At 39.0% G+C, this 13,575-nt stretch overlaps 1 protein-coding gene across 1 annotated transcript; it reads right to left on the bottom strand.

Annotated features, from left to right (window-relative positions):
* Nucleotides 1-6,273: 6,273 nt before the first annotated feature.
* Nucleotides 6,274-12,358, bottom strand: LOC105388983 (carboxypeptidase B). The gene is made up of 7 exons (XM_011560032.3): nt 12,127-12,358; nt 10,198-10,252; nt 9,217-9,429; nt 8,850-8,931; nt 8,319-8,469; nt 7,564-7,727; nt 6,274-7,121 (listed from the first exon to the last, which is right to left on the bottom strand). The coding sequence occupies exons 1-7, from the start codon at nt 12,149-12,151 to the stop codon at nt 6,528-6,530; spliced, it is 1,284 nt and encodes a 427-aa protein (XP_011558334.3). The 5' UTR covers nt 12,152-12,358; the 3' UTR covers nt 6,274-6,527.
* Between the last annotated feature and the right edge of the window lie 1,217 nt (nt 12,359-13,575).

Here is a 13,575-nt window from a genome sequence, read left to right as displayed (position 1 = left end):
CGTACACCCGGCCCTGCGCTCCTGCCCTGGCCACCGGTTCGTGCCACCTGCATCGCAGCATACACCCGGCCCTGTGCTCCTGCGCTGGCCGCCGTCTCGTGCCACCTGCATCGCACCGTACACCCGGTCCTGGCCCTGGCCACCGGTTTGTGGTACCTGCATCGCTGAATAGACCCAGCCATGCACTCCTGCCGTGGCGGCTGTACACCCGGTCCTGGCCCTGGCCACCGTTTTGTGCCACCTGCATCGCAGCGTACACCCGGTCCTGGCCCTGGCCACCGGTTTGTGCTACCTGCATCGCTGCATAGACCCAGCCATGTACTCCTGCCCTGGCGGCTGTGTTGTCCCACCTGCATCGCTGCTGCGCACACCTAGCACTCCTGTTCTGGTTGCCAGATCCAAACGCCCCCTGTCTGGGAAGAGATTTTATGCTCAGCGGAACCGCCTGCACTATTGCTAGCACGGTCATCATCATCATCAGCCATCATTATGAGTGACTTATTTAGAAGGTATCGAGTAACGTGCGCTTCATCAGTGATTTTGGCATATGCAGACGAACGTTTTACTGCCAAGGTTGGTCATGTTAGCCATACAAGGGCACACCAACGAAGCCTGAGTAACCACCTGCAGTCGCCGTAGCCGCATCGGCATGGATGACGACAAATCGGGTAACGTGCACCGCTTCTAAAAGTGTTATAGCACTTCAATTTGATGCCTCCGCTGAGGTAGGGTATTCTATTAAAGCAGCTTTCTTCTGAACTGCCCAAAGTGACCTGTAGACTGCTCCTGGGGATAGTTGTGCAATAAATTTTTTATTTCGATGTCTCTGCTGAAGAAACTGTCTAATGCAGCTTTTGTTCTAAACTGCCTAAAGATCATTGGACTGCTCATGGAAATGGTGACGCACGGTAAGTACAGGAGCGTTACTCTATACTGATGAGAAACGAACGAACGAGAGCTGTCGTGCAATCGGCACGTTTAATACATACAAACAGATAGAGCGGCTCGCGCCGCAGTGGACTGAAAGTTCGTTTTTCGTCATATAAAGTGACCCCCCAGACACTATCTTAAGTGTCATGACACATCGGCAGATTCCAGCTTTGAGTCTTTTCTTTTCTCGGCTGTGAGCAAAGTGAATCCCACCGGCGAGTGTTCAACCTGAAAGCACTGAGCTAATTCCTGATTTCGTGAAAGTCGCTGTTGCTATACCATACCGCTTCACAAGTTACCGAATTTATTATGATCCTACTGTCGGGTGATCATGATCGGAGTGTCATCGCGGTTTCTGAGTGGCACCATATTAGCTGTCTTCCTTATGTCCCAGTGGATTGTGAGTGTGTGTCCGAGCTCTTTGTTGAAAAATGCGTGAACCTCCTACGCACGCAGCAGCTGTCTACTAGTTGTGTATCGAATAAATCGAGTAACGGTGCTCTTGCACGAGACGACTACCTTTTGGTAAAATTATAACTTCCACTATTCTGGGAACATGCATATACCTACTGTGTACTGTGTAACACATCACGTGTAGCCGTAGCCCAACTCAATTTACTGGGCTAGATAATAAACAATGGCAGTCGTCATTAAATTTCTATGAATTTCGAAGGTCATCATTTGGAGCACAATTCAAAGGGTGAAAGTACCTATTCATGCCTAAACGGCTTCTCTAATGAAAATGTATTTTTAATTCGATTCTGGCGCAAACGTTTCATAACTATTTTTCAACACTGTATCTGCTGAAACTACTTAGACCAGTGCTTTTCAACCTGTGGGTCGCGACCCCCTGGGGGGTCGCGAAGCTTCTGTAGGGGGGACGCCTGAGGTCGAAAAAACTGGGTACTTTAGTGAAAAAATACTATAAAAGTCAATTAATTTAATTAATATTTCTATTAGATAGATCAGCCATCATAAACATTTTACTCCATCCTTGCGAGCATGGATTTTTATAGCAAACTACTACTAAATCTGGCCAAAATCTGTAGTTTTCCCGAGAAATCTTTTGTTGATACCTAGGTACATACAGAAGAAGAATACAATTAGCTCGAGTCTACTCTTACTTCATCGTGCCCCTCACCGTAAATTATTAAATTAGAGAAGGTTTTTTGATTGACTTTTTGGTTCAGGTAATTTTTGCTTCCAATGAGTGCAGAAAATAATAAGTAATGATATTAAATGTATTAAAATATAATGGTTTTCAAAATTACGTATAAATTAACAACTCTTCTCAGATTTTTCAAAGTGAATCCTGAGGCTGATAATAATAACAGAATTGAATTATTCAGGGTGTTGCAAAAAGGGTATTTTTTCCGCAAGTTTTGAAATAAAATTCTGATTTCATTTTCGGGCTTAGATATACCATGATGCACAATTGCACATGTAGGTTTCAGCTTAGTAAGTATACCCTTTTTGCAACACCCTGTATTTAATATAACTAATAAGATACTTTGACTATATTTAGGAGTTTTTATATGGTAGCCAATAAAACAAAACCCAAAAAAAATTGGCCCCTTTCTACATACCTACATGTTAAAAAAAACCGAAGGGTGAAGGGGGTCGCGAAATATTTTTTTAATACCAGGGGGGTCGCGTCATGAAAAAGGTTGAAAAACACTGACTTAGACTGACTGGTTAAGATGCAGACGTGCCGTTTTCACAATTCCATTTTGAGTAATCTGTTTTATGGATTTTCAGTTAGTTACGTAACTAGTTACTTACCAAGTAAAAAATTACTTGTGTCATGCTCGTACTCGCATCTCATTTAGGAGCTCTCTGGCCTCTAGCTGAAGGCTAGAACTGGTATATATATCTACTAAGCTAGTACAGAGTTATAACCGGGCAGCGGTGACGTTGTAGCTGCTTGATTTATTAGAGTTTGCGGAAAACTTTCTAAATAAGTAATAATTATTAGTCATAATATTAACTCTTCGCAGTTCTTTCAGAATGCAATACCAGGTCGCTGAAGTAGGTAACCTTCCTTAGCTGGACAACAACAATAAGCCTTTTTGTTTTAAAGAGTGTCACAGTTATTCGCCGTTCCACTGTCATATCGATGTCCAAGGACTTTTTCTTGGGTATAGCTAACTACCTAAGTTTACCTATAGATAGCCGCAAGCTATCTGCTGTTGGCGAACTGTCAGTTCTGATTGATAAGTCAGGCTCGAGGTGGCTCGTCCAACTGTCCATGTTCCCGCCACCATGATTGTTGCTTCCACAGATTAGAGTCTATGTTGGCTGTCGTTGCATCAGGTCTGATCAGGTAGGGTAACGTAACGTACCTTGGGACGCTTGTACCTCGGGACATTGATTGTATTTTAAAAACCGGCTAAATAAACACATTAAAATTCTACCCTAGGCATAGTATTTTACTCGCTTGGCAAAACTAGTGAGTCTCGTGATCATACCAGCATCGAGTGTGTGGTGAAGACAATATGAAGTTTTTTGGAGTCAAAAGTAGCTTTTGTATAGTTTTTTGTGCTGCTTTATCTCATTGAGGCATGCTCAAAATAAAGACATGGATGTCACGTATAACTTTTCAGTTATTTAATTTTATGACATGGCAATTATCTGAAAGATTCCTATTAATTAAAAATAAAGATATTTAAATTTTGGTTAAATATTGCTTTTTTGTACCTTGGGACACGATTAAATTTGTACCTTGGGACACTGTTTCCTATGGCTTTGTACTATGGAAAATGCAAACATCTAAATAACGCCTTATATCTCTGTTCTTATTAGTGCCAGAGTGATACTAGACAGAAGAGAGATGCAGTAAATCAATAAGAACAGAGATATAAGGCGTTATTTAGAAGTTTGCATTTTCCATAGTACAAAGCTATAGGAAACAGTGTCCCAAGGTACAAACGTGTAACGTACCTTGGGTCAAAACAAGCATTTTTACTTTTATCTTAATTTAATAAAATCTGGCCACACTAAAGCTTTAGCACAAATACTAGTGATAATAGATTATATATCCTACAGAATAAAGAAAATTTCACATTAATATCTTAGTTGTACGCTGCGATAGCTTCATTCAAAGTTGGGGTAGTCGAAAATGTCCCTAGGTACGTTACGTTACCCTACAACTAACATCTTTACGTACCATCTTTATTTAATCGAGCTATTTTATTTTGTTTTATCTAGGTTGACTTAATGGTTTCAAAATCGAACCTACAACAATGTAAGTAGGTACCTACCTACGTACCTTTGAAGTTGCAACAAGGCGAAGCCTTAAGGTTTTGGCCGAGACCTGCCCTTAGTGTTGACGAACATACCTAAAGGTGACCTTGTTAATGTTTTTCATATGAAGTACTGAACATTTTACTTATCCTGGTGGCATGACTGATAATTTACTTACCCAGTTAAGACATGTTAGCCGGGTTTCATTTATCAACTATTATAATTGTTATTGTTGTGTAAATCAATCTTTATTAATTGATGTCATCTACCAAGGAATGCTGCCAGAGCTCATAATATTCACACATGATGATACAGAATGATAGTAGCCCACAAAATCGGTGCAAAGGCTTATAAAATAACTTTCCTTCCTAGTAGGACTGCACAGGAACTCGTTAACCGCCGAGTTAGTTAGAATACAAAATTAGACTGTGTGTTACTTGTCAATCTAGAATATGAAAATAGTTACACCTGCATCATGTTTTGAAAAACTGAATACTTAGTTATCCGCCAGTGTCACAGCCTTCATCTAATCTTTTCCAGTAGCTGATGAGGCTGAGATATTTAGTAAAATTGTCTTCCCTTCAAGCACCACTCCTCGTTCCAAGGACTAGATGCCACGCCAGGTGTTGCAGGCCGTGTCGTCGTACGGGGCTGACAGAGCAGGTCCTCGAGGCTCCAGGGTCGGCTGCTGCATTTCTGAGGTCAGTCCAGAATTACATACCCTAGTCAGCATGTGCTGACCTGAGCCCCAGCGGCCTGGATCGATATTCTACACTTTACAGCTTTTAAATATTGTTGCAAAGTATTTCACTGGTTCCATCCATTCGGCTAGTGTATGTTAAAAATATTGCCTTGACAATAACAAGATTTTGATCAATAATTACTTATAAGTATTGCTTTCGAAGAGGCACTGTGTGTATCCATATGTATAAATACCTACCTATATGTATAGGTACATACCTTCCATAACTTTCTGACAAGTCAGGAACAATAAGGAAGTACTTAAGTCTTATGTATACTTATACCTTTCTTTTTAGTATATCTATTACCTAGAAATCTATGCATTATAAATTTATAGATTCAAATATTTCTCTACTGATATACTCATCAGTAGCTTATGGGTCACAGTTGGTTTTCTCTCCACCATGCGATAATAAACACATCTCACAATGTTTAACTAGGTTTCAGATAGGCTCAGACTACATAATAGACGCATTTTTCCTGAAATAAAAATGACATATTATGTATCTAGCCTATCTGAAACCTAGTCATTTCTGCATGGTGATATTACAACTGAGGCGCGCGGGCGACTCACTCTATTTATATAGGCACCCGCACCTTGCAAATTAAAGGTGGAGAGAAAAACGGACTTTATTTAACTGTCACTGTGACCCTTATGATGCCGAACACGGAGAAAGTCGAAACGCCATATCTCACAATGTTTAACTAGGTTTCAGATAGGCTAGATACATAATATGTCATTTTTATTTCAGGAAAAATGCGTCTATTTTACATGGCACTGAAGTATTTGCAATGTGATATTGCAGATATTTTGTACTTCATACATGAGATAGCCAACATCGCAGCTTGCTTGGAATGCAATAGTGTATCAAATACTTACTTATCGTATATTGAGTGGGATGAAACTTCGATAATAAATTCTAAAAGTCCTGCAAATTTAATAAACGAGAATTGGTAAATACACTAGACTGTAAAGATAATGGAAAATTCACACTTTATATCTTTTATTTTGGAAGATTTTCAAATGGTTAAAAAAAATCATTAAAAAAGTAAATTCGATGTAACATTTATTTTAAAATATTATCACTTAAATAAAATCACCATGTAAAAATTCTTATGCCTGCCTATTATTGTTGTATTATTATATAGGTACTTATTCATGTTTATAATTTTTCTAAGATAATTTAGATAATTTAGTTTTAAGTCACTGTTGTCGTTAAGATAGTATTATTTGATAATGCCGTGATCGCCTATAATGGTTTTCACAACGAAATTTCTATTATGTTAAATTTTCTGTTAAGTATGTCTGTTGTGTTAACTGCTGGAGATCCTTATGTTAATAAATAAATAAATAAATAAAAGATACTAAAAGATTAATTTATCAATAACAAGATGTCACTTTAGGTTTTATAAATATGTTATTTTCAAGGGACAGTAAGGGTCAAAAAATCTCATAAGTATACAGGCCTTAGCATTTAGTTAATTTAAACATGATACAGACCTATTTAGTAATTCAATTATTTACCTACTCAATATGTCAATTCAATAAATACTACAAAACGAGACCAATACATTTAATATTCTACACAAATATACAATTACGCGTCAACATTCTACTCGGCATCCCGCGACCTGACGGTGCCGAACTCGCTTCTAATGTTCCTGGCGAACTCCTTGAACCCTTCATAGAACTGAGGCAGCAGCTTCGGCAACATCTTGGCTGGTAACTGGAACTCGTAGCCGTCCGTCAGCTCCATAGTGTACGAGTACGGCACCCCGACCACGCCGTACGCGTAGTCGTCGCTCCCCCCCGCCGCCGGGTACCAGTGGCCCGCACTCAGCACCTTGAGCGGAGACCCTCCAGCCCCTACTATCGCTTTTGACACTTTATGCGCTAACGTGTCCAGCTTCCTCCAGTCGTCAGGCAGGCTGGCGCCGGTGTAGCCCCACGGGTAGACGAGGTAGTTTCCGTAGGAGTGGAGTGAGACGTAGAGCTTGAGTCGCTTGGCGTTTTCCATCATGACGTCACGCACCATGCGAGTCTCGGGCTCGGAGAAGGGCTCGGGCCCGGCGTAGGTCTCCTGGTTGCAGGGGTCCCGCGAGACGCCGCTCACCCCCCACTTGAACCCGTAGTTGCGGTTGCCGTCGACGCCGAAGCAGTCGCTGCGGGCCGAGGACCGAGACCGGGTCTTTCTCCACAGACGGTTCTGGAAAAAAGTAAGAGGGAAACGTCAGACATAATATGGTTTGATGTAACGAAAGTATCGGCAATTTAATTGTCATGTTCTATCATAATTATCAAAATACCTAAACATAATATTATGTCCAGCAAGCAATACGTGGAAGGCTGTAGGCTGCACTGAAAACGTAAAATAAAGTACTTTTGGTGTACTCAACTGGAACTCTTTCATTGCTCGCCAGTATCGTATATTATGTACCGATTCGGGTAGAGAAGAGAATGTGTAGTGCTAAAATTAGGTAAGTACATTAACTGCCGTTTCAATAACTCTGTCTACCGATGACTGGTTGTTACTTTCATACGATTTTGACAGGTTGTAACTTTACATGTGTACTTGTGTAGGTAATTACAGATAAAGTTATTGAAACTGGCGCAGTAAAATCCTTTAAAAACAGTAAAACCCAACTAACCCCTCGACTGTAGCGCGTGAACTCGTAGCCATCGGGGTTGACGTTGGGCAGGATGTACCAGTCGACTCCATTCAGCTCATCCTCCCGAGCCGCGGGGTCGCTGGTCAGCCGGTGGATGAGGTACACCGCCATGGCTGGAGCCGCCCACTCACGCGCGTGGATGCCTGAGGATATTAGGTTAGGATATACAGGGTGTTGCAAAAAGGATATACTAAGCCGAAACCAGCATGTGCAGCATGTTATATCTAAGTCCGAAACTAAAATCAGAATTTCAAAATTCGCGAAAAAAATAATTCACACATTTTCCATAGAAACTTAATATACCCATTTTGCAACACGACAATAATAACACTAGAGTTTGTCTCTCGCACATTTCCGATATTGACAGAGTGATATTGGTCATTGTTAGGATCAAAACAACGTAGTAATAAAATAGGTGGACCAATAGCTACAAATTAAAACAATTTCAGTACTAGTTCGTTAAAAAAATAGACTAAGTATACCTAATATCTCAAATATTGTGAGTTTTCGGTGTCCCACAAGATAGAGGGCAGAAGTCTATTTTTAGATAATTTATACGAGTAATTAGCATTCAAGAGTGATAAGATTCACTTTTTAAAACATTAACCTTTGAAGCATAAATTCTCTCCCGACATGGGCCACTCAAATGGAATCTTAGGCCACATCGAAGGACAGGAATCCCTAAGCAAGGGATGGCCAAACGGCTTCAAGTTCACTCGCATTGAAATCCATACCAGCATCCACAAATATGATGGGGTTATTAGCGCCAGGGTTGGTGGAGATCTTCATGAGCTTCAGCTGCCGTCCCTGCGAGCTCCTCTTCAGCGGCTGCACCTGCGCCAGGCCGGGGTGGGCGGCGGCTGTCTGCTCCAGGAATGCGTTGATCTGAGAGAAACAAATAAAAGAGTTCGGATTGAGCTGGAAGTAGTACTAAAGCTTTTTATTAAGTAAGGTAAGCTAGTGTAGTATCCACTGTAAGTAAAACGTATATTTTGGTGTATTTCAGAAATTATGCCAAGAATTTGTTATGTATTTATCGTTGACTAGCCCTTGACTAGCGAACATACCTACATATACTACATACCTACATAGATGGATAGATAAATTGTAAATTTACTTTACACAATACATATACATATACACTGGTACCACGGAAAGATTACATTTGGCAATGATAAACACACGACTTTAATATAACAGACAAACAGAAATACGTATAAAACGTTATGTAGATAAATACCTAGTTATAAAGTATAAATCCTTACAGTATCGAAGGAGTTGTATCCGAAGATGTTGAGTCGCTGGTTGGAGCGACGCCGCGCGCTGCGCTGCACTGGAGCAAACGATCTGACAATAAAAACAGTATGCCATCAAAAATCGTATCAAAAAACTAATATCTAAACCATTCGATCGAAGCGAATTCAGCCATTGGTATATTCTCGGACAAACATGAAACTGAGAGTCTCCATTTTAAATTTCGATAGTAAATCAAATTACAAACATAACATACTCACTCGTAAATAATCATAATAATTTTGCCTCATCTTAGATCCAAGAACAAATCAATGTTTACTTACTTATCAAGCTACACAAAAACATACAATGCACCTAATTAAAACAAAAGGCTTATACCTGCCATAATTATCCTCCTTCACGTGAAAGTCCATGCCGTGTTCTTTGGCGAAGTCTTCCATGTAGCCCTTTTTCGTCTCTGGTACGAGGACATCGAAGCTGTCGTTGACCATGCGGCTTCTCTTCAGCACCTCCATCTCGCCGGCGTCTGGGAGCTGGTGCACAGCTGACAGCTGCTGCTCCGTCTTGGGGATGAGACGGACCAGCGAGTGGCTGGAAGGAAGATGTTTCGTCAGTATACGATACATGGCAACAGCTACCGTGCTACCACCGTTAGCAATTAAGAATCCGGCTCGCCTGTCAAACATCTGTCAGAATCATAGAAGTTACGCCAGATTATTGCTATTATTGCTAATGTACGGTGGGGGTAATCCCACAGGTTCTATGAATAGAATAAAAATTGTAAGATTTATTTTACATATTGAATGTATGCTCCGATAGTACAGTGCCATTTAAAATTATATATATATATGTACTACAAAGGTGAAATAGCTTAGTAATGCTAGGTACCCAGTTAGTATTATTTTCAGGCTTTCTTTCCTGCTCACGCTAAAACCTAAGTAAGTACCCAGCAGTTAGTATTATTATAATAATCATAAGCGAGATCTACCTACGTAATTTGAAGTGATAATGCAAGGAAGTAGGAACACGCGTCGCATGATTTTCATACAATTGTTTTTATAGCAATGGTTCTTCTGAGTGAAATAGTACAATAGCTATAGAAATATTATCTCAGTAATAACTGCCGTAGCTTTCAATATTATCCAGTCTTGCTGAGAAGTATTGATTGGTCATTATGAATAGTGCATGGAGATCATGACTAAAATCACGATATAACTACAATCAATGAAAAAGATTAACTTTAAAAATACCGACACCAAATAGCTCAATTTATTTAAAACATTTAATCCATAAAACCATCCCATGATCTGCTTAGGTCTGCGTCTGTATTTTTAAAATATTATATTATAATATACTTACTTGTCATATTTTAATCCTTCTTCGCATTTTACGTGCCAGCTTAATCCTAATATGCCTGAAAAATACGAATAAATATTTGTTAGTATGTACGTATGTAAACTTAAATGTTTAAATTTCAGATTACAATGTAATATAGATTGTGTTACTCGTGTGAATATATGAGTGAAATTGATTTTAAACAATCTTTTCAAATTTCACAGCTTTCTACGGAATTTATAGTCGAACAATTTGTGTCTTACATACATAGGTACATAATATGCTCTATAGGTATTATTAATAATATTACTTATAGTTCATTTTTATAATAATAAGGCCCAGCTTTTGTCTAAATTCAGACTAAAGGCTGTTTGTGCCGTAGAAGGGTTCTAATTGTATAATTTTCCTGCTATATTTATAGCTTTGACTTTAGCTTCAATAAGCAAGATAACTAGTCATCGGTAGAAATATTTATTGTAACTAGCAGTAGGAGTTCTGATTGGTTAATTAGCGTCTGTAAGATTCAAAGCGATCGCGATACCATGAAAATTGTAGAATAAGGACCCAGTTTTAATTTGTAACATCGTCTTTGAATACGCGTATTGCTGAGGCTTCGTCGTTTCATAGTAAGTAATTGGGCTCCGCTCAGAGGCTAGGAGGCTTCCACGGACCAATACCAGCCCAATTGATGTCAACGGACGGCTTTGATCGGCCGCTTCGATAATTTTAATTTAATTTAATAACTTTTAGCAAAATGTTGTTCAGTCAATGCAGATACATTGGACGAGAATTTAATCAGCGGAGCTTTGATCATGATCGCTCTTTTTACTGGCGCGGTGTAGGTTTGTTTTACGTTTGTATGTTTGTTCGTCTGTCCTCCTGCCTCCTGCCTGACTAGGGTTGATTGCTTGGAGATAATAATACTGCAAAAATAATGCGAACCGCCTTTGAGAACCATGCTATTCATATGGTTATAGAATAAGTTTTAAAATTCCTATAGAATCTGTTTATCCGATCCATGGACAGGAAAATAAAATTTAAGGACTGATTTTTAAATACATAGTTATATAAATTAATCAATAATTTCACTATCAATAATCAATATCAATTTGTACAATAAAGAGTTAAATAATAATAATAATATCAATAATCTGAGGAATATTAGCCATTGTCTATACAAACATTCAGAACTATTCCCCAGATTAATTTTATCTAATTATTGAAAAATCTGCACCCTGATATTTTTTCCTGAAACTCGTATATAATATGTACCTACATTCAGTAGCATTTTCACTTTAAGGACAACAGTTACAGAAGGCCCAAAACATAAATTACTTAGTCAAAGGAAACATTCTGGCCTCTAATATTTGCGGAATTTAAATATTAAATTAATTAGCTATGATTAAGCTTTTATCTCTGTATTTTGTCTGAATTTATCGGGTTTTGATCTTTTAATTATCATCAAAGACAATCTCAAAGGACCATAAAGGCTCAATAAAATTTTGATACCGAAAATTCATTGGAAGAAAATCTGGCTATTTTACTTATAGGAATCTTATCTAGATGTCAAATAAAGAGACACTTGTAAATTAACTCGAAACGATACGTGAATAGAATCACATAAATGATAGGATTTAGGTCAGATTGGATTCAGCTGATTTGAACTTGAGGATGATGGGGAATAAAAATTCAAATTAGTATTTTTTTTTAAGGGTCGTTTAAAGTTTAAACTGTTGGCAGCGGTATTGAAGTAGGTATTCGCATAAAAATGTTATATTCTTAGATGGACCTTCCTATAACAATTTTAGGAACCTAAGTATGTACGTACTCATTTTTGTTTTATATCGCGTTATGATTCAGTATTTTCAGTATTAAGCTACATACTATACTCTCATTAAAACCCTACCTTATCAACGCCATCAACAACAAGGGCAATCCACATAAAAAACTCACCGAATAAAATGGTCCACCGCATCATGGAAACAAGACAGCAATAACTTTCACTTATCGCAAAAATCCTTATCGACTGCGGAAAATCCGAATTCTATTCTAAAATTTTAAATTCGAATTTTAAATTTTACGATAATTGATTTTGTTTTTATGATTGGTCGGCACGTGATGCGTTGAGCTGCGCGCGCGTCGAGCGGGCCGCGCGGACTGCTACCACCAACTGCCTACGACCAGCCTTCTCGGGCCGTACCACCAGTTTCCTAACGGTACTTCTGGATCGTAATTCTGCCAATCCCACGGCTACGGCTGTTCAATGCTCGCGTTAAAGTCTGCATGGAAGGTAGGCTTATTGGACTTTGGAAGTATTTTGAAATATATCTTGGAGAAGTATGTCTTATACATAATAATGCAGCCTGTAGTAGCCAGGTGAAATTAATCCTAATACATTTTTTTTTAAATGCGAACAGTATAACCGTTTGGTCTTTGCGTGTCTCAGTCTGTAAACACCGAAAACCAAAACCACCAATGTGCCCAAAATACCTATGCTGACCAATGGCTATGTACCTATACATCTGGTTTACTTTAATAGTTACCTACTTGATTTATCACAATAAGTAGATTTTGCAATATACGAATATAAACTGTTATCGCATCTTTAATTAAACAAAACATAGTAGGTATGCGGTAGTTGAATATTTTCTTCGCTCACACACAATACACAATTATCAAACCTTCAGTAAACCCGCATTCACACAGCTATGTTGGCAATTAGCCGCCATCCTAGTCCTGGTGGGTACCTATACCTGCATAATCATAGTTATCTGCAAAGCGTTCGCCTTCAAGAAATTTCAAATACCAGCTGCTTTCAACCACCGTCTCTTTCATAGTGACGTGACATAGTGAAGAGTAGTTCATTTTTATGAATTTGCCAGAGTTGCAGTGATTCATCCGTTATTCTCCACGACAACGGGGACTGTTGTGCTGTTGTTGTTGCAGTCCTAGGGTCTGCAACTTTGCACTAAAGTCCGCCACTTCCACTAATCCTCGGCTGTACTTTTGGCCTCACTCCTAAGTCAACGCTTGTCGCCACGTTTGGACAGGGCGTCCACGGGAGCGCTTACTAGTAACGGTGATATTAGTACGTAAAACTGTACATTATTTAAGACTTTTTTACTTTAGTACTTACGGGATCAGCACACGTGTATAAACTGCTACTTAGCACACAATACGAGGTGTATGAACTGGATGTGTCAGCCGTGGGAGTAGCAGTAACGGTGACATTGTTCCACCACATGGACCATACATTATGTATGGGGCTGCGCCAGACTGTCACACCCATTGTTATTATAAATAATCCAATCATATTAGATACAATGCTTTGCTCATGGTGTCCATTTCTGACTAGGTTCATCTAATACAACACAAATATCATTGTCCATTATTATTTAAAAG

The sequence above is a fragment of the Plutella xylostella genome, chromosome 19 (genome assembly GCF_932276165.1).
Source record: "Plutella xylostella chromosome 19, ilPluXylo3.1, whole genome shotgun sequence".
NCBI lineage: Eukaryota > Metazoa > Arthropoda > Insecta > Lepidoptera > Plutellidae > Plutella > Plutella xylostella.
Note: the sequence above shows the minus strand (reverse complement) of the source record. Positions and strands in the feature narration are given on the sequence as shown.

What these genes read in the sequence shown, in the direction of transcription:
- LOC105388983 (XM_011560032.3), bottom strand. Translation starts at nt 12,151, where the DNA reads ATGATGCGGTGGACCATTTTATTCG. An exon ending in GAAGGATTAAAATATGACAA is followed by an intron (nt 9,430 to 10,197) that starts GTAAGTATATTA and finishes TCTTCCTTCCAG; the next exon opens with CCACTCGCTGGTCCGTCTCA. An exon ending in TCACGCGCTACAGTCGAGGG is followed by an intron (nt 7,122 to 7,563) that starts GTTAGTTGGGTT and finishes ACTTTTTTCCAG; the next exon opens with AACCGTCTGTGGAGAAAGAC.